Genomic DNA, 21420 nt, shown 5'->3' with positions numbered 1-21420 from the left:
GTTTTTTCTCTGTTTTTAGGCATCTTTGCCGTCCTTGTCACAACCGGGAGAAAGCCAGGGGTCTGGGAAAATACATCTGCCAGAAGTGCCATGCCATTATTGATGAACAACCGCTCATATTCAAGAATGATCCCTATCATCCTGATCATTTCAACTGTGCCAATTGCGGGTAATTGTATTTTATAGAAGAAAAAAACCTTAAGAAAATGCTGATTTTCATTTGTTTTGTCTGTTTAAATCTAAAGTCAGCTGTATTGATGTAATCCACATTATCAGAGTGTGATTCTTTGTCCCCTCTAGCAGCTAGACCATGTACGGAAGTTTGAGTCTGCCATTACCTCTGGGCTCATGGACTTCATCCTTTAGCTCAAACAGTAGAGGTTCCTAGATTACAGAAATCTGGGGTTCAGTCCTCTCTCAGACAAGCTTTAATGAAAGCTGAGGTTCTGGAGAACAAGATGGTATCTTGGGAGAGGTTGTAGTAACATTGTGTGTACCCCCAATTCTAGCTCTGGGCACAGATGAGGGTTTCAGTAGCGAGGAAAGGACAGATTTTGGTAATACTACAAGAAACAGAAGTGACCAGATTTACTGAGAGACTGGATGCAGGGGAGAACAGGAGAGAGGAGCTGAAGATGACACTAAGGTTGCATTCCTTGGAGGATAATCCAGTTACAAGTGACAAAAGAGATAGAGGATGAAGTGGAGAGGAATTAAGAGGAAAGATGAGAATTTCATTTTGGAAAGAGATTGAGTTTGAAATGGTGATAGAAGATGTGAGACTGGACAGAACCTCACCTCATGCAATCCTTTAAAATAATCAAACCATTTGTAACAGTGAGGGTAATAAACCACTGGAACAGTGTTCTGGTTCACTTGAAATGGTATCAGACTTATCAGTGATCTGATTTACAGACACTCATGTATGTGTGGCACATAATATTGACTAGGATTTAAGATTATAAGCATTGTGGTCTGAAGGAATAAAAAGTCAAAATGCCCAAAACCGCAGGCTGAATGAACTGCTATTTAGCAGTAATCTTAATTATAAACTAAGAAATCTCAGTGAATTTTCTATTTTTCTTCACTTGTTTAAAAAGAAATAAAAAGTGCAGCCCCTTCACCTCCCCCACTTGCTTCCCTCTTTTGCTGCTTAACTTATTCCTCTGCCTCCTCTAGTTTTTGAAAGCAAATTGTAAATTCTTCCCTATTCTTTCTTTGAAACAATGTGTCTTCAGCTGTGGCAGCTGGTCCTTGTCTTCAGGGCTGAACCACTTCCCCAATTTTTACAGGCTGTGATGGCAGCTGTGTTGACACTATACAGCAGAACCCCTATAGCTCTTGGGGCAATTCTGAGGAGAGAGTGTTTCTGCTTCAAATAGCTCCTCGGAGAATCTGTGGATTTTCAAAGTGGCCTCTGCAACAGCTGGAAAAGGCAATTTTCCATCCCCTGGAGGGACTAAAGCTTGCATGGATATTAGCAGTGGGTAAACACAGATTTTCCCCCAGTTTTCCATGTCCTGCACAGAGATGCTGGATTGGATGTATTATGGGAGATAACACAGGCACACTAGTTTGTAGCTGACCATCCAGTAATTTGGTGGTAGGGAAGTTTTCACTTTAGATATTTAGTGCCACAGCAAAGATCAGTTTAAAAAGAATCTGTAATCCTAAATCAAGAGCAACCAAATGAGACCATCATTGATTATACAGGTTGAACCTCTCTAGTCTGGCACTCTCTGGTCCAGCAACATCCATGGTCCGGCATGATTTTGTAACATTGTTTGTAAATTGTTTAACAATACTAACACTTTGTTATGAAGAGAGCTGGTAAGCCTTGTCTAGGCAGTGTTGCAAGCATTGTTGCATTTATTCGCCTCCCTGAGATAAAAAATAAAAAGAGACCCGCTCGCTACAATATTGACCTTCCGTGGTTCGGCAAATTCTCTGGTTCAGGACCTGAGGGTGCCGGACTAAAGAGGTTCAACCTGTAGTCCGTTTTAAAGCTTAATTCTGACAGTGTCATTTTTACTGTTCTTAATAACATCATTATTCAGATTTATCATCCAATTTAGTGGTTAAAACAAAGAAGCATACAGAGATTCTGAGATAGTAAGAATATACATGACTGTCACATATAGGTGCATATTTTTCTTTATCCCTGAACCCTGTAAAGGCATGCATGATTGACTTGGCCTAGAGCACTAAATTCCAGGCTCAATTACACTGATGTTAATCCACAGGAAATCAGATGACTGTAGTGGATTACACTAGCGTAACTGAGAACAGAAGTTAGCCCAGTGTATCTAGGACCTTGTCTACACTAACGAGGGAAGTCAATCTAAGTTATGCTAGTTAAGTTAGGTAAATTATGTAGCTGAAATCGAGGTCGCTTAGATCGACTTACAGCGGTGTCTACACCACGGTATGTCGACGGGAGGCGCTCTCCCATCAGTTTATCCACGTCTTCACCAGACCCACTAAATCAATGCCACTGCATCAATCGCAGCTGCACCGATTTAGACCATAGTGAAGACAAGCCCTAGATCTTGCAAATGTTCAGTGTAGATGGCATGTAAGAAAATGATGAAACTCTTATAAATCAGATATTTAGAGAAAGTAAAAAACTTAATGCATTATACTTATCACACATTTCTGAGTTTTCCAGACAAACATTCAATCTTCAAGATAAAATCCAATGAACCAGGCTATTTTGAACACTAGTGTCCAAATCCCATAATGGAGTGTAAATAAAGCTTTTGAAATAAATTCATAAAAATAAAGTCATGCCTTCAAAACCACCCATTAACTAAAATCCTTCTCTGTATTCTCAGATTCTTTGTGATCATGTTTGATTCATTAATTTTTGAACAGGAAGGAACTTACTGCTGATGCTCGTGAGTTGAAGGGAGAATTATATTGTTTACCATGCCATGATAAAATGGGTGTCCCCATCTGTGGAGCATGTAGGAGACCAATTGAAGGACGAGTGGTGAATGCTATGGGGAAACAGTGGCATGTGGAGGTAAATGTCAGAGTGTATTGTATTTTATAAATATTGGCATGAATATACTAGGTCTGGAATTTTATGCGTCAGTTTCAATCGAAAGGATTAGAAAATTCTACAGAAATGGTTGGTAAAGTAAGTTGTAGAGCATGTCTTCAGTTGTAATCACACACACAGTTTATTTCATTTTGAAAAATTCTGCATTTTGAGAGTGATTCCCTATATTTCAGATGAGAAATAGTTGTAGAACTCACAATATCTCTTTAATCAACAGAAACTTTTTAAGTGTCTATGTACACGAGAACACTGTCACGAAGGTATGGTTTAGCCGCCACAAATTTCCTGTGTGGTCTTGGGCAAATTATTATCCCCATTTTACAGATGGAGATGCAGACACAGAGAGATTAAATATTGACATTGCCTACTTTCCAGGCTGTGTATCAAGTTAAGTTCACTGTTCAAAAAGGTACTTTGAGATCCTTGGGAAGCGCTATAGAAGTGCAAAGTATTATACAGAAATGTAGTAATATTTTGCATAAATACTATTCATTACAAACTGGAGAGTTGGTTTGAAATAAATAGGATTAAATTCAATAATGACAAATGCAAAGTGCTGCACATAGGAAGGAATAATTAATTGTACAACTACAAAATGGGAAATGACTTCCTACAAAGGAGTACTGCAGAAAAGTATCTGGGGTTTATAGTAGATCATAAACTAAATATGAGTCAACAATGTAATACTGCTGCAAAAAAGCAAACAGCATTCTGGGATGTATTAGCAAGAATGTTGTAAGCAAGACATGAGAAATAATTATTTCACTCTACTGATAAGGCCTCAGTAGAAGTACTGGGTACAGTTCTGGAAACTTCAGGAAACCACACTTCAGGAAAGATGTGGACAAATTGGGGAAAGTCCAGAGGAGAGCAACAAAATCAATTAAAGATCTAGATACTATGACCTATGAGGAAAGGTTGAAACAATTGGGTTGGTTTAGTCTGGAGAAGAGAAGACTGAGAGGTGATGTGATAAGTCTTCAAGTACATAAAAGGTTGCTATACAGGGGGAGAGGGGGAGATAAATTTTTCAGTCAGCAAACCTCTGAGTGCGACCCACCCCTTATAAATTAAAAACCTTTTTTTATATTTAACACTATTATAAATGCTGGAGGGGAAGTGGAATTTGGGGATGGAGGCTGACAGCTCATGACCTCCATGTAATAACCTCGCGACCCCCTGAGGGATCAAGACCCCCAGTTTGAGAACCCCTGGTCTAAAGGGACAGTGAAAGATAACTATAAAGTTTTAGATCCCAGAAAAAGCATTCAGTTTTTCTGATCAATCAAAAATAGGTGAATACCCCCACCTACAGGTCAAAACCCAGAAGTATTGTCATTACCGTAGAAGCCCACAGTGTGGCAAACCCTTTCTCACACTGTGTCAAATGCTGTGCCGAGCGCATGCAACATTTATATTTGAATTCTGTTCACTCAGTTTTCAGTCTAAGACTTCTGTGGTAGGGGTCCGCAAATGAAAAAGGGTTGAAGACCATTGGTTTAGACATTAGGAAATCTTCCGAAGTAAGAGTAGTTAAGCACTGAAACAAATTACCTAGGGAGGTTGTGGAATCTCTATCATTGAAGGTTTTTAAGAACAGATTAGACAAACACCTGTTAGGGATGGTCTAAAGCTAATTAGTCCTGTCTCAGTGCAAGGGGCTAGACCAGATGACCTATTAAGGTCCTTTCCAGTCCTACATTTCTATGATTCTGTTACAGAGTTCAATAATACTACTTTTCCATCTATGAGACCTTCTATTTGAAAATCTTAAAGCATTTCACAAACAATTGTTGAGCATTTCAAAGAAGTGCAGGAGATTTAGCCATGAATCTTTCATGAAATTTAATGGAATATATGTAGCTAAATCCTTTAAACTGCTTTGAAAATCTCAATCAATAAATTTATCTTTATACCACATTCTGGTGAGTATTATGCCCATCTTATGGATGGGAGAATTGAGGCAAAAAGAAATTAAGTGACTCCAAAGGGGCAGGGTCATAAATGGAACCCAAATCTGCTTACTCCCGCTCCTTTAATCACAAGATCATCCTTCCTCCTCAGATATCTTAAAATAAATAAATAAAAAACACACCACCATCGACCAGGTTATTGTGATTGCCAAACAGTAAGCGTAGCAATAAAGTTTCTTTAAGTTAGTTTAAGAATTTTCCATGATATCAATGCAGTTTATCAACTAGTAATGAATCCAAAACCTTTTCTTCAGTTTATTTTTTTCTTCAGTCTATTTTCTTTAAAATTTAAGACTTTAAAATGAGCAATATTTTGGTTTTTTTAATGTTTTAAATCTACAAGTAATAAAAGTGTTTCTAATTTTAAAGAAGGCATTACGAGCAGACTGTCCTTCGATAATGCTCAGTCCTGAGTATCTGTTTCCAAAGAAATGCCATTAACTCAATCAATCCAGAGACAATTTATATCATTTTCTTTGCAGCATTTTGTTTGTGCAAAGTGTGAAAAGCCATTTCTTGGTCATCGTCACTACGAGAGGAAGGGCTTGGCATATTGTGAAACCCATTACAATCAGGTAAGGTTGATTTTTGTATCTTAGCCATTAATAAATTCATGATTCATCAACTCACTTATATCTGTAGGAGAGAAAAATATTAACACTAAGGGACTAGTTTTGCCTTCTGACAACCATCTGTGTCTTGAAAAGTAGTGTCCGTAGTATTGTAATTCCTTAAACGTTTTAACATATTTCTGCAAATGGTTCAAGTATTTAAAAACAAAACTATTAAAGACTTAACAAAACATTCAGTATATACTCGGCATTCAAATCCATAATTACTAATGACTGTAGGACTGTTGGCTGTGAACTTTGTAATATCTGCAAGGTCAGTGCACCTGTTCAGTGCTGCTAATGACACCCAACTTTTCCAAGAATCTAAGGAAAATTTGTCACTCAGTGTCTAGGGTTTAACACTAGGCCTTAGTTAATAGAGTGGCTTTCCTTACAGCTGGTACCGCACGATGATATGACTCTACATGAAGGTATGCTGTGTAACCCAGCTTGACTCACTTTTTCTCCATCTAAGACTGCAAATACCCAATGCATTTGTCAGAGAACACCACCTAGTGACTATTTTCATTTTCATACATGGATTATAGTCAATGTTCCTTTCCCCTACAGACCCCTTTTTTATAGTCACTTAGATACCACAGCAAGGAGTGTAGTTTAAACATACAAAAGATTTTTTGTGAGTGTATTCTGTTAACTGTTAAAATAAACTTGTTGCAACTATTTTAAACATGAGCAAACTGCAAAGTGTCACATGCACACACCTTTTGGCACTTAAAAAATGGGTAATAAGCTCCATAGTTCTATGGCATGTATTAATTACAGATTCCTGATTATTCAGTTTTGAAGGTTTGATGTTTGAAATGTTGATAGTATAGCAGTAAATAAGAAATGCCATAACACTACAGATGTTACATAAAATTTGGGCCAAAAGTAGAGTGGGAGGGTGGATGGGTGTGTACATAAAAATTGAAACTAAGCAACAGAAACAGCAAGGCATTGTTCTAGACATGCAGGAGAACCTGAAAGTTCAAATTGACGAGAAACAAGTGATATACAAAAGTGAAACTGTCTAGCTTAATTTTCCAAGATGAAAGAAATGCAAAAAGGAAACAAAACATAATTAGTAGAGAAGAAAACATAAATTAAACATTATTTTTCATGTTTAATAATGAAGGGTCTTATTTGTAATGGGAATGGATAGGTGACTTTAGGGGAAAAAAAGAATTAAGTAATTTGACAATAGGCATTCCTTTAATCTTACGGAGTTTGTCAGAAAAGTTGCTATGTCCATATGCGGAGTTGCAATTATTTTATTTCTAAAATTCTACCCAGGGTAAGTTTTTAAAGTTAAAAATTCATATTTTCCCCCTATCCACAGCTGTTTGGTGATGTTTGTTTCCACTGTAATCGTGTGATTGAAGGAGATGGTAAGCATTTCTTAAATTGCATTTTTTTTTGTCACGTCACTTCATTAGGAAGCACTTACTAAATGAGGTACCAGGGAAAGGGAAGACTAGTGTTGAATCCCTTTAGAAATGCTGATTCCCATAATGCCTTTTTATAAATTCTTCAGAGTTTCTGTGAGTGAAATAAGAGAGTAAAACGGCAAGGCCCCAATCCTTTAGTGAGTTTTACACAGGCAGCTTCCTTTACATGTGTGGAGCCCCACTGACTTTAATAGACCTCGATGCTGGTACAGTAATCTACATGCATGCACCTCATTACAGAATTAGGGCCTAAGGGCCTGATTTTTAAAGGTATTTAGGTGCCTAAAGAGGCAGATAGGTGCCTAGTGGGATTTTCAAAAACTCATAAGCACCTAATTTCCATGATTTTAATGGAAATTAGGCACCTAGGAGCTTTGAAATCCCACTGGGTTGCTATCTGCATCTTTAGGTACCTACATATTTTATTTAAAAAAAAAAAAATCTGGCCTTAAGTGTGTAGAAGTGATACTGTCACAAACACTGCCAAAGGCTTAGCATTCAGCAAAACAATGTGTCTATAAAGACAATCCAGAAGCCCATTAACCTGGAGTGTGGCTGTTGACAACCAATTGGGACAGGATGGTAGAGAAAGCAGATAGTTTTGTATTGCCTCATATTAAATTAATACCTACCTTACAACAACACCTAGCTGAACCAATACCATGTACCAGTAATAGCACCAGCTAAATCAAAACCAGTAATCAAGTGGGTAAGGCCCAGACACTTTAAAAGGACATCATGGATTATAATCATGACACTAAAGGATGAGCTCCAGATTCAGATGGTGTGCTTTCCATATAGTTTCAAGTCTCCACTCTACCTATAAAACTACAATTTAGGAGTCTTCTTGAAGGAAATATTCTGCTCACCTTCATTAAAATCCTCCAAAAACAAATAAAAATCTGGTGAAACAGGTAACTTCAGCCTTGTATGATAAGTAGGTACATGTTTCATATGTACACTATGTAATCTGGCTGCCTCATACTGTATGTTCTGGTTGCTAAACTGAGCAAATTGTAGTGTGTCATTTCATTGCCGTAGGGGTAATTTTTAATCGTTTTAAATTTATTCTATTATTCTACCAAAGAGGGAGGGGTGAACATGTCAGGCAGCCAGTTAACTATAGCAGGATCTATATGGTTGTCTGCCTCAGAGGGATCATCTATGGAGCAATACATCAATTATCTATCTGATTAGGTTACCTCTGACAAACAGCAGAGTACCTTTCTCCAAAATGACACTTATTGGACAACTAGCATCCAGAAGTGCTTGCCCAACGGTGACAGCTACTATAATTGAACATGACTACAGCTGTCTGACAATAGTCAGTTTCATTCATAGTAGGCAATTGGGTTGCCAACCCTCCCGGTATCAGGCGCTATGTCCCGGAGGCTACTGCAGCCAAACTGGGAGATTTTGGCTCTAAAAGTCTGGCGGCGCAGCCCTGCCTGCCTGCCCTGGCCCTGTGTTGCTCCTGACAGTGGCCATCATGTTCCGGGGGGGAAGGGGGGCTCTGCGTGCTGCCCTCCCCCCCCCCGAGCACTGATTCCGCAGCTCCCATTGGCGGGGAACTGTGGCCAATGGGAGCTGCGAGGGTGGCGTTTGCTGGCGCAGGCAGCACGTGGAGCCCTCTGCCCCCTCCCCCACCCTCTGGGGCTGCAGGAGATGTGCTGGCTGCTTCCGGGAACGGCGCGGGGCCAGGGCAGGCACGGAGTCTGCCTTAGCCCCGCTGTGCCGCCGGCCAGAACCTGCACCCCTCACCCCCTCCTACACCCCAATCTCCTGGCCCAGCCCTGAGCCCTCTCCAGCACCCAAACTCCCTCCCAGAGCCTGCACCCCAACCCCTTGCCCCAGGCTCAGCCTGGAGCCCCCTCCCACACTCCAAACCCCTCTGCCCCAGCCCAGAGCCCGCACACCAACCCTTTGCTCCAGGCCAGTGAAAGTGAGTGAAGGTGATGGATAGCGAGCGAAGGAAGTAGGGAGGAATGGAGTGAGCGGGGAGGGGCCTCGAGGAAGGGGCGGGGCAAGGGTATTTGAGTTTTTGTGATTAGACAGTTGGCAACCCTAGTAGGCAACCTTGGGTGCATTTTTATAGTGGAGCAGCACCTGTTGATCTGAACTAAGAAGAGGAAATAGACCATTTTTTGGCAAGGGAAGAGGTAGAAGGTGTTGGGATCTTTATTTGAATATTCAAATGGACCAATACCAGAATTCAGCCAAAGATTTCTTTATTAATCCAAAGACTAAATTGGCTTTTATATGGTTACTCTAAGTATCAGTTAGCTAAACTTCGTTTAGTAAACCTAACATGTACCCATATAACAGCTATCAGTCATACAACAGGATTAGGCCCAGAATGCTCAAACCCATACTGGCTGGCTTCAGCTAAACAAGCAGGCACTAGCACGTGGCCCCACCTATTCCCTTCCCTCTTTTATATCTTACAATAAACAGGCCTACATATCTGACGTCACTGAGTTTTAGGTATCCACTTTTGTCAAAACTGGTTAGAACAGGGGTGGGCAAACTACGGCCTGGGGGACGCATCCTGCCCTTCAGATGTTTTAATCTGGCCCTTGAGCTCCTGCCGGGGAGCGGGCTCTGGGGCTTGCCCCGCTCCACGTGTGCTGTGGCTTCCCACAGCTCCCAGAAGCAGCAGCATGTCCCCTCTCTGGCTCCGCCTCCTAGATGGAGGCACAGCCAGGCGGCTCTGCATGCTGCCTCCGCCTCAAGCGCTGCCACCGCAGCCAATGGGAGCTGCAGGGGCGGTGCCTGCAGACGGGGCGTGCGTAGAGCTCCCTGGCCACACCTCCATGTAGGAGCCAGAGGGGGGACATGCCGCTGCTTCCGGGAGCTGCTTGAGGTAAGTGCCACCCAGAGCCTGCATCCCTGACCCGCTCCAGCGCCCCAACCTCCTGCCCCAGCCCTGATCCCCCTACTGTCCCCCAAACCCCTCGCTCCCACCCTCCTGCACCCCAGAGCCTGCACCCCCAGCCAGAGCCCTGCCCTCTGCCCCAGCCCAGAGCCCCATTCTGCACCCTGAACTCCTCATTTCTGGCCCCACCGAAGAGCCCACACCCCCAGCCAGAGCCCTCACCCCCTCCCACAGCCCAACTCCCAATTTCGTGAGCATTCATGTCCTACGATACAATTTCCATACCCAGATGTGGCCCTCGGGCCAAAAAGTTTCCCAACCCCTGGGTTGGAACAATGCTTGACCAGTTTGCTGGCAAATGCCCAGGAACTGCAAGGACTTCCCTCACAATACTTCACTCATCTCTATCACATCTGCAAAAGTCCCAGAAACTTCTTCTCCCATGAATCATTCCTTGCTAACAAAGGCTCTAGGTTTCATTTTGTTCTTTTTCCTAATAAAGCATGCTTTAGGAGCTTTCATTTCTTAATTCTCAGCAAGCCTATGTAAAGGAAGCAGAATCGAAAGAGATACTAAGGAAGAGGAAGTAGAGATTAACATAAACAAAGGGGGAAAGAAAGGCAATTTTGATTCGAGATCAAAATGGAGCTCTTCCAGAGCAGAGCTATCACAAAACAAAGAGCATAGCTAAAAGTTAAGCATCAGCATAAACACTGAAGTAATTTAGAGGCATCTATGCCTCCTACACAGTATATGTGTATGTCTCTCTCCTTGCCCTCACTTCATTTTCATTGTTATGGTCCATAATTTTATCCCTAATTGAGAAACAAGTTTAAAAATAATCACCTTTTGCTGTATGTCTTATGAATGTGTGAACTTCAGAAGTTTTTAACAAATGCCTTTGTTTACTGAACTGCTAATATTGTCTTTTTCCCCCTCCCCCTAGTTGTCTCTGCTCTGAATAAGGCATGGTGTGTGAACTGTTTCGCTTGTTCCACTTGCAACACTAAGTTAACACTCAAGTAAGTTTTTCAGATAGGTTAAGAAGATGGAAAACAGTTATGATCTCTTCAGAACAGATCAATAGTCACCTTTCAAGCACAGCTGTTATACTCATAGTTTAACTGTAATGGTATAGAACAGGGGTCTCAAACTCACAGCCTGCAGGCCATCTGCGACCTGCAAACCTCCCCAATGTGGCCTGCGGGGCTCCAGCAGTTTTGGGGCCGGGTCTCTCCCTTGGCCCCACCTGCCGCCCCCGGGCGCTCCCCCTCACCCCTTCCCCAGAAGATTTACAATGGCCCGGGGCCCCGGCAGTGCAGCAGAGCTGAGCGGTGTCTGCCAGCCCCTCCCTGCAGCCCCGGGGTGGGGCGGGGCTGTGCCTCTGTGCGCTGCCTCCACCCCGAGCGCCCCTGCGGCCAGTGAGAAGCTGCGGGGGCGGTGCGTGGGGGCAGCAGAGCGTGGAGGCCCCCCAGCCCGCCCCACCTTGGAGCCCCAGGTAAGTGCTGCACCTCCCGACCCCCGTCCAGAGCTGCACCCCCACCCCCTCCCCACACACCCTCTCCCTCCCCCAAACTCCCTCCCAGAGCCTGCACCCCCTTCCCCTTCACACACACCCCCTCCTGCCCCCAAACTCTATCCCAGAGCCTGCACCCCCACCCCCTGCGTCAGCCCAGAGCCTGCACCTAGCATCCAAACTCTATTCCAGAGTCTGTACCCCAGACCCTCTCTCCCACCCAAACTCCCTGTCAGAGCCCAATCTCTCACCCCTTCTGCACCCAAACTCCCTCCCAGAGCCTGCACCCCAATCCCCTACCCCAGACCTCCTCCCCCACCCAAACTCCCTCCCAGAGCCTTAGGCAGGTGGGAGGCAGAGGTTTTTGGGGGGAGTTGGGGGGGGCGGGTTCTGGGCAGGAAGAGTGACATTATTGGCCTGCTGGGAGGATCTGAAGACTGGCCCTAAGGTAAATTGAGTTTGAGACCCCTGGTATAGAACATTTATAGACAACTTCTTGTAAATGATATATGTGTTTGTTCCTGTTGCTCCATTTACTACTTTAAAATCTATTTTTTCTTTGTGTTCAATTCTTCTTTCAGCTATGACTTACTCTTAAACCTTTTCCTGTTCTTTCCACTGTTTTCCTCTGTGTCTTATCTAAAGGGATAAGTTTGTTGAAATTGATCTAAAACCTGTCTGCAAACACTGTTATGAGAAAATGCCAGAAGAATTTAAACGTCGACTTGCCAAACGGGAGCGAGAAGCAAAGGATAAAGACAAGCTGAAAAAGAAAAAGCCAATCTGTTTGTAAACTTTTCTTTTCCTCCTATCACAATCTCTGCTCTTTTCTTCTTTGGTCAGTGTTTAGGACATGTATTTTTCTTTTAGTTTTCTGCATGTGTTTGTGATAATCAAAGACAGAACAACTATTAATTTACACATATCTATGATTTGAAATTTTGAACACTACATTTTAATATGTTAAGTTTAGGCCATTGTGCTCAGAAATTGAGCTTGAAAGGTTTCTTAAATCGCAAAATTCATAAATTTTGGACTTCTTGGAGAAAAATTCTCACCTTGCTGAACAGACTGTTTTAGACCACCGTGTAGCTATGATTTCATTCCAGCTTCCCAAATTGCATAAATTTTGTGCATATAGTTAATTACATATGCCAGTAGGCATTTGTGTGCATGCAGGCTGAATAGTTAGCTGTCCACCTGCCTATCTGCATGCTCAAATGCAGGATTATGTTTAGAAAACTTGTGGATGCAGATTTAGAAGCTAGTTGTGAAAACCTGATAGTTTTGAAATTCCACTTTTAGTAAATGCCTTGTGTTTCCATTTTAACAGTCTACAAAATGGTTTTTAAGCTAATATAAAATGTCAGTCCCTGAAAACAATATTGCATGCTGAGTACATTTTCTTGTTTTAAGACTTTTTCGCTAACATTAACATTTTACTCCATTTTTAAATTACTGTATCATAACAGCACTCAATTAGACATATAACCATAATTCAGTAGCAGAGATGGGACTATGCGAAACCACATATTCTTCTTTGAGTGCTTGCTAATGTCCATTCTATTGTAGGTGTGCGCATGCCCTTGTGTGCAGCCGTTGGAGACCTTTGCCTTAGCAGTACCCGTAGGGCTGGCTGTGCCGCCCTCTGGAGTGCCGCACTCATGGTGCAGTATATCAGGCGCTGCCGGCCCTGCGCCTTCTCAGCTCCTTCTTACTGCCTGTGGTGGTTAATCGGAGCACCTCTGTCCCTTGCTTCGCAAGTGGTCAGCAGTTTTTCTTCATCTGTTTAGCCTTGTGCTTCTCTGTAAATAGTTTTAAGCGTAGTCGTTAAGTCCCCTTTAAGTGTTTAGTTAGATAGTGTCCCAGCGGAAACTTGGCCCCCGGAGAACATGCCCCAATCTCCAGGTTTCAAGCCTTGCTCATCCTGTAACAGGCCTGTGCCTGTTAGTGACCCTCACAAGAGCTGTTTACAGTGCCTTGGGGAAACCCATATAAAGAAGCACTGTCGTATCTGCCAGAACTTTCATCCACGGACTCAGAAAGAGCATGATATCTGCCTCAGGGCCCTTCTGATGCAGGCTGCCCTGCGTCCAGCTTCAGAGCCAGTGCAGCCTGAACTGGCACCCAGTGCTTCAACTTCGGTGCGTAGCACACTTCTGGCACCAGGGTCCTCCCAGCACCAATCCCTGTATCCAGTGCCAAAGAAGAAACCTAAGAACACGGCACCAGCCAAGACCGACCAAGGGGTTCCGGGCAAGGAACCCTGTTTGTGCCTTCTGCCCACTCCGGACCCGTTGAAGGGTTCAGCCGCGGGGGGGGTTCCTCCCCCAGAAAGGACCCGCCACTGACTCCAGGGAGCCGTAAAGGGCCTTAACAAATGGCACAACTGGCCCCCTCCAAGGGCCTGGCACCGGGAAAGTCCACAGTGCCTCCTCTGTGTGTGGAAAGGACCAGCTAGGGCTTCCCGTGAGGGCAAGATTGCCGGAAAGGCCTCACACAAATCAGGTGAGCGCTGCCGGTCTCCAGAGCCAAGACAGAGTCAGAAGTTGCCACATTCTTGGTCTTCATGTAAGCCTACGTCTCCAGCTAGCCACTACAAGTTGCGGGCACCGTGCTCTCTATCTCCGTTGTCGCCCCCTCCCCCGCACTTCCCTATCCCTCTTCAGGGACCCTTCTCACAAGAAGTTCCTCATTCAGGAGGTCGAGAACCTCCTACGCTTGGGGGCTATGGAGGAAGTTCCTCGGGATATGCAAGGAACAGGATTCTACTCCCGCTACATCCTAATCCCGAAGGCAAATGGGAGGCTCAGATCCATTTTGGACCTGCGGGGCCTCAACAAGTCTCTGTTGAAGTTGAAGTTCCACATGGTATCCCTGGCTTCCATCATCCCTTCTCTGGATCCAGGGGTCTGGTACACCGCTCTCGACTTAAAAGACGCTTATTTTCATATTTCTATTTTCCTGGGGCACAGACATTTCCTGCACTTTATAGTGGCAGGGCGCCACTTCCAGTTTACGGCGCTGCCTTTTGCCTGTCTTCGGCCCCCAGGGTGTTCACAAAATGCATGGCGTCGGTGGAGGCTTAACTGATGTGTCGAGGGGTCCAGATCTTCCCATATCTTGATAATGGCTCATCAAGGGCAGGCCTTCGGAGGACGTCCAGAGGAGGCTCGATCTGGTGCACTCCACCTGCAGCGATTTGGGTCTCCTAATAAACAGAATAATCCATGTTAGCACCAGTTCAACACATAGAGTTCATCTGTGCGGTTCTCGACTCCAGGAGGGCCAGGGCATTCCTGCCGGAAGTGCATTTTCAAACCATGTCAGACCTGATCGCTCACATACAGAGCCAACCGCTCACTACAACCCACATGTGCCTGCAACTGATGGGCCACATTCAAGTACATGGTAAGCCATGCCTGGCTTCATCTGAGGCCCCCACAAATGTTACTGGCCTCAGTCTACATTCCCAGTAGGCACCCCCTGGATTGAGTGGTCACGGTGCTGAGTCGTGTCTTCTCACTGCTCGACTGGTGGCGGGATCCCAGGTTGGTGCTGCGGGGAGACCCTTTTGCAACCCCATCACCCTTGCTCACCTTGGTCTCAGACGCCTCAGACCTGGGCTGGGGGGCCATTGGCTGCAACATGACCTAGCCTTTCATATCAATTTCAGGGAACTCAGAGCAGTTCACCTGGCATGCTAGGCTTTCCTGCCAGGTCTTCGGCCCTCTGTTGGGAAGCGCTCAGCCTTTGGGACTTTTGTGTGTGGCAGGACATTCATTTGGTGGCCATCCACCTGCCCAGTACCAAGAACATCCTGGTGGATCGCCTCAGCAGGACCTTCTTGTCTCACCACGAATGGTCGTTCTACTCGGAGGTGGACAGCCTAGTCTTCTGAAGGTGGGGACTCCCAGGTGGACCTGTTCATGTCCAGACAGAACAGGAAGTTCCACATGTTCTGTTCTCTGCATAGCAGGGACAAGGGCTCCCTGTGAGACGCCTTCCTGATCCCACGGTCGGGAGCACTCATGTACGCCTTCCTGCCGGTGCCGCTGATCCACAAGGTCCTGCTCAAGGTGAAGTGAGACAAAGCTTCAGTCATCCTCATAGCCTCGGCGTGACCTCGGCAGCACTGGTTTTCCATGTTCCTGAGCCTTTCGGCAGCCACCCCATTACAGCTGCCTCTTCGGCCGGACCTACTGTCCCAGAACCATGGCAGTCTGCTGCACCCAAACCTGGCAGCACTGCACCCAACAGCCTGGTTTCTGCAGGGGGGAGCGGCCGTGTTCTGCCAGTGTCCATCAGGTCTTGCTGGGCAGCAGGAAGCCCCCCACTATGACTACCTATGTATCAAAATGGAAGCGGTTCCCGTGTTGGGCCACAGATTGCCATATCCTGCAGGATGTCCTGGACTATTTACTACACCTAAAGCTCCAGAACCTGTCGCTGTCCTCGATCAAGGTGCACCTGGTGGCTATTTCGACTTTCCGCCCTCCGTTTCAAGGCAGGTCGGTCTTCGCACATCCCATGACAGCACAGTTTCTGAAAGGTCTGGAGTGCCTTTACCCGCATGTCCGCGACCTGGTCCCTTCTTGGGACCCGAACCTTGTGCTTTCTAGGCTCACGGTGCCTGCCTTTGAGCCCCTGGCTTCCTGCTTCCTTCTGCTGTTATCCTGGAATGTCTCCTTGTTGGTCACTATAACTTCAGCCTGTAGGGTGTCTGAGATCATGGCACTCACGTCCAAGTCCCCATATACCAGGGGTTCTCAAACTGGGGATCGGGACCCCTCAGGGGGTCATGAGGTTATTACCTGAGGGGTCGTGAGCTGTCAGCCTCCAACCCAAACCCCACTTTTCCTCCAGCATTTATAATGGTGTTAAATACATAAAAATGTGGTTTTAATTTATAAGGGGGGGGTCGCACTCAGAGGCTTGCTATGTGAAAGGGGTCACCAATACAAAAGTTTGAGAACCACTGCCATATACGATCTTCTATAAGGACAAGGTACATCTGCATCCACACCTGGCCTTTCTGCCCGAGGTTGACTCCCAGTTCCACGCGAGTCAGGACATATATCTTCCGGTCCTTTGCCCGAAGCCTCATGCGAGGGATGAGGAACGCATGCTGCACACCTTGGACGTTAGGGGAGCTCTGGCCTTCTACATAGAGAGAATGAAGCTAATCCGTAAGTCTCTGCAGCTGTTTGTTGCTGTCACGGACCAAGTGAAGGGTTGTGCAGTATCCACCCAGAGGATCTCGTCCTGGATCATGGCTTGTATCCGCTACTGCTATGAGCTGGCGAAGATGCCCCCACCACCAATTGTGACGGCCCACTTCGCTAGAGCACAGACCTTGGCGGCGGCCTTCCTCAATCAGGTGCTGATCCAAGAAATTTGCCATGCCGCATCTGGTTGTACATCCACGCTTTTGCCTTGCACTATGCGCTGATCCAGCAGGCTCAGGCTCATGCTAGTTTCGGCAGTACCACGATCTGCAAGACTCTGAACTTCGAGCCCAACTCCTGGGATTCTGCTTGTAAGTCTCCTACAATGGAATCAACATGAACAAGCACTCGATAAAGAAAAAACCGGTTACCCATCGTTTTGTAACTGTTGTTCTTCGAGATGTGTTGCTCATGTCCATTCTATTACCCGCCCTCCTGCTCCTCTTTTGGAGTTTTTGGCAAGAAGGAACCGAGAGAGCTCAGGCCAGCGGCACCTGATATACTGCGCCATGAGCACGGCACTCCAGAGGGTGCCATAGCCGGCCCCGTGGGTACCCGCTAAGGCAAAAGTTTACGACGGCTGCACACGTGTGCGCGTGCACACCTACAATGGAATGGACATGAGCAACACACCTCGAAGAACAACTGTTACAAAAAGGTGGTAACTGGTTTTTGCAAACTCTGTCAAGATGCCCTCTGAATAGTAACTGACTTGTTTCTCACAGTTCATACAGAGTTTATATTTTGTTTTTTGGAGTTCTCCAAAAGTTCTCTATAATGAGAAGGTTTTTGATTTTTTTAAAATAAAGTTTATAATTCACATTGGACTGAGTCTCCTGTTACAATCCATCATATTGCTGCAAAGTGACATTGAAATTAACAGCTCCTGGAATCCCATGGGAGATCAGAAGATCATGTCCAGTATGTATTGATAAACAGAAGAGTTTTACTGTTTAAATATTGAAAAGACTTGTTAAAATATCAGACACAGTCAACTTGAAAATTACATTTCCAGCTGAAAATTTAGTATGTATTGTTTTAAGTAACTCCAGAGATTACTACAATTGAAAGAAATTAAATAGCATTTTATTTTTCTGTTTTTCCAGTTTGTTTATTGTGCATTTGATAGCAGTTTGTTTTATTGTTTTGTTGATACAGTGGCACTTCCTGTCTCATGGGCAAACTGGCTCATAACTACCTTCTGCAGGAATTCTTCCGTTTTCCTCTGCAGCAGCTAGTACTCGCAACTGTCAGAGACAGGATACTTATATATGGCCACTGCTCTGATCCAGTATGGAAATTCATAGCATCTTCTGCCTAACAGTTCTTGCCTATACCCACATCAGATATCTGTAGGTCCATAAGGCTGGGTGTCCACAGACTTCTGAAAATATAGCGTGTATCTTTACTGTTAGGTTTACAATTCAGTGGTTGCACAACACACAGTATTGCATAAAACAATTTTCCTCAGTAGCCAAAAGTTCTCTATTTGTTTTCCTGTACAGCTGTTTCTTTCACTTCAGCTATTTACTTTCAGGTCTCTTTCACATAAATATTGACTATATGTGCAAGGATTGGCCATCTCAATTTTTCAAAACTCAAATCTGTCACCTTTAGCAAATTCACTTGTACTTAACCTGCCAGGGCTAAAAAATAAACAAACACATATCAAAAGTCTCTCCTGAATTTGGGTTTCCCTTCTTGAAAGTTGGCACCCAGTGACAAAGCTGGGCAGTGCTAATAACAAGTATAATTGTATGTAACATAAAAAAATAGATTCAAGTATACATCTATATTTGTTGTCTTGCTATGTCATTTATAATCTTAACTCCATGTATACATTGAGCAAAAATACTGAAAAAGCATTATTTTGCTGCCTGTACTATGTCAATATGACATGCTACAAATACTCTTTGAAATCTCTTTCACAAAAGATATTTTTCCTTTTTTATCGTTTGTAGGAACAAATTTGTTGAATTTGATATGAAGCCTGTCTGCAAGAAATGTTATGAGAAGTTTCCTCTGGAGTTGAAAAAAAGACTGAAGAAACTAGCTGAAACTTTAGGGAGGAAGTAAAGCCTCCTTCTAATCCTCCTGTGCAACGAGAAAATATTACAGATATTACTTGACTTTTATTTTATTTTTCTTTGAGGCTTGCAATCAGCAATACGTACGCAAAGAAAATGAGTTTCCTTGATGCATGACTACCTTCATACTAAAGTACTTTCCTCTTATCGCCTGCAAAAATGCATCTAAAAACCCTCTACATTTTATATAAACCTCATAACTAGCAAAAACAAAATATATCTTCAATTCTGTATTTGACATTTACATTTATACATATTTGTTGATATGTAGATTGTACTTGCATAGTAAATTGCGGATACAAATTCATGTTAAACTCTTATGTCTCTGGTACTGCAGTTGGATCTGCCTTGTACCCAGATTTCAGTGGGATTCTGTGCAGACATAAGATCTGCTTGTGCATATCCTGCAGTGACTTAACAGATGAGCCTATCTTTCTGTACACAAATAGTGCCGTTGAAGTTAATGGTAATACTTGTGCATAGAATTAAGCATGTTTGTAAGTCATGAAATGACTGTAGCATCACTTTTTATGGAACTATTCGTTTTTAGATTCAGATCCATGTAGTCATTATGAAGCCTTATTTTAAATGTATCTGAAGAAAGTCAAACTTCTAAGTGCAACCACTGCAGAAGTGTAGTGCCTTTAATAGATAAATCTTACATAATTAATCTTTGTATATCAGACTTAAAAGTTGTAATGAAAATATAGAAAACTTATTCCTGTTGCAAGAAATATGCATATTCAGAGCTACCTGAATTTTGCTATGTTCCGTTCAAAATAATCCAGTAACATTCATGAGTGTTTTTGTATTTTACTTACATTTTGTGCCTTATTCTTCTGTATCTTTCACAACAGTATTCAAAAACACTGATGCATTAAATATATATACAGTTTTATTTTTATTTTATATTTTTAGGCAGAAAACGTATACCAGGTATTATAAGAGATAATATGCTTTAACTACTTCAGCTCTATAGAATGTATGAAGTTTGTTTGTTTTGTTTTTTCAAATTTGAGAACACCTGAATTTTAAAAAATACATTATTTTGCTTCTAGACTCAATTAATTTTTTTTAATAGTACATGAAATAATTCTCGCTCATCTCTGAATGTTACTTTTACACCAATGAGTGTCTGTATAAACAGTCTATCCTGGAAGGTGCTGAGCACCTTCAACTTTTGTGTCAGTCTTGAAGAACTGGGTCCAAACTGATCAGAATTCCCTATAACATACTTCTAAGTCTTATGCTATTCATTTGTAATCATAAAGAATCTAGGGTTTTTTCCCTTCCTCTATAAAGGTGCAGTAGTTTGGCAAACTTGTTTAACAAAATTAATAAACCTTTTTTTCCTTTACTATAGCAATCTAAACAGATTGTATAGGATTATACTCTACCAACTAAAGTCTCATTTCATATCTTCAAGAAAAAATATCCCTCAGTTGGTTTAAATGCTAAGCTTCCCAGTGTGATTAATAAAGGTTATAGAATATAACTTGTCTGACTTTTTCTCAAAGGAATGTTTGGTTGTGGAGGTGAGAGACCCCGTATATGTTCTCTTTGCCTTACTAGTGCTACACACTGAACTGACTCCATAGTTAAGGCTGTATTTCCCTTACTGTACTTTTCCCTTAAAGCAGAACTACAGTCCCTCTATTTTCCACTTTAATACATTAATTTAGCTTTTAAATTTCAGATACCGTTCAGTGGATAGTTGAATCGTCTAGGAAATGTTCCAAATAAAATACTTGCTAACTTTTCTTAGACAAAATAATTTAAAATAGCCTAGTTTTGAAATTTACACCTGAATGTCACCCAACCCCCATCCAACACAGTCAGTCACCACACATTTTCACATTAGCACACAGGTCACGTTTGACATTTAACAATTATGCAGAATACATTTATCTTCCTTACAAATTATAATCAAAACTAGAAAAGACGAAGGAACTTCAGAGGGCCCAAATAAAGCTAGTGAATGGCTAGCATGATCCCATATGAAATTCACTGATGACAAATGCAAGGCAATAGACATTGAAAAGTAAGTTAAATCCATACACTTATTGAGTTCTAAGTTAACTGTAACAACTCAGGAAAAAGACCTGGGCATCACTGAGGATATCATTGTGTGGTAAAGGTACTGTGTAAATGTTATAATATATGTACAAAGTCAGTGGCATACCCTGACCTCCCATTTAGTCCTAAAAAACCAGGAGTACTTGTGGCACCTTAGAGACTAACATTTATTTGACCATAAGCTTTCATGGGCTACAGCCCACTTCATCAGATGCATAGAATGGAACATATAGTAAGAAGATAGATACATACAGAGAACATGAAAAGGTGGAGTAAGAGGCTCTAAGAGGATGGCATGGTAGGGTATTGTCACCCTTACTTCTGGGCTGCTGTCTGCAGAGCTGGGCCCTCAGTCAGCAGCCACCACTCTCCGGCTGCCCAGCTCTGCAGGCAGCAGCCCAGAAGTAAGGGTGGCAATACCATACCATGCCATCCGTACTTCTGTGCTGCTGCTGGCGGGGCGCTGCCTTCAGAGCTGGACGCCCGGCTAACAGCCGCCATTCTCTGGCCACCCAGTTCTGAAGGCAGCACAGAAGTAAGGG

The 21420-nt window shown here is 43.4% G+C and overlaps 1 protein-coding gene across 5 annotated transcripts in view; it reads left to right on the top strand.

The window, feature by feature from the left end:
* Window positions 1-20279, top strand: part of LIMS1 (LIM zinc finger domain containing 1) — a 131686-nt gene extending 111407 nt beyond the window's left edge. For 2 of the 5 annotated variants that reach the window (XM_074944951.1, XM_074944922.1), the window contains exons 5-11: window positions 20-169; window positions 2875-3025; window positions 5520-5612; window positions 6988-7036; window positions 10918-10993; window positions 12133-12325; window positions 18677-18809. In XM_074944951.1, the coding sequence (XP_074801052.1) occupies window positions 20-169; window positions 2875-3025; window positions 5520-5612; window positions 6988-7036; window positions 10918-10993; window positions 12133-12280 (667 nt within the window). In that variant the 3' untranslated portion in view covers window positions 12281-12325; window positions 18677-18809. Of the gene's footprint in view, window positions 1-19; window positions 170-2874; window positions 3026-5519; window positions 5613-6987; window positions 7037-10917; window positions 10994-12132; window positions 12326-18676 lie in introns of all 5 variants that reach the window. The other 3 variants (XM_074944945.1, XM_074944936.1, XM_074944929.1) reach the window with 2 other exon arrangements.
* Window positions 20280-21420: the final 1141 nt, after the last annotated feature.

Source organism: Natator depressus, chromosome 1 (assembly GCF_965152275.1).
Source record: "Natator depressus isolate rNatDep1 chromosome 1, rNatDep2.hap1, whole genome shotgun sequence".
In the NCBI taxonomy this organism is placed as follows: domain Eukaryota; kingdom Metazoa; phylum Chordata; order Testudines; family Cheloniidae; genus Natator; species Natator depressus.
This window is presented reverse-complemented; position numbering and strand designations above follow the sequence as displayed.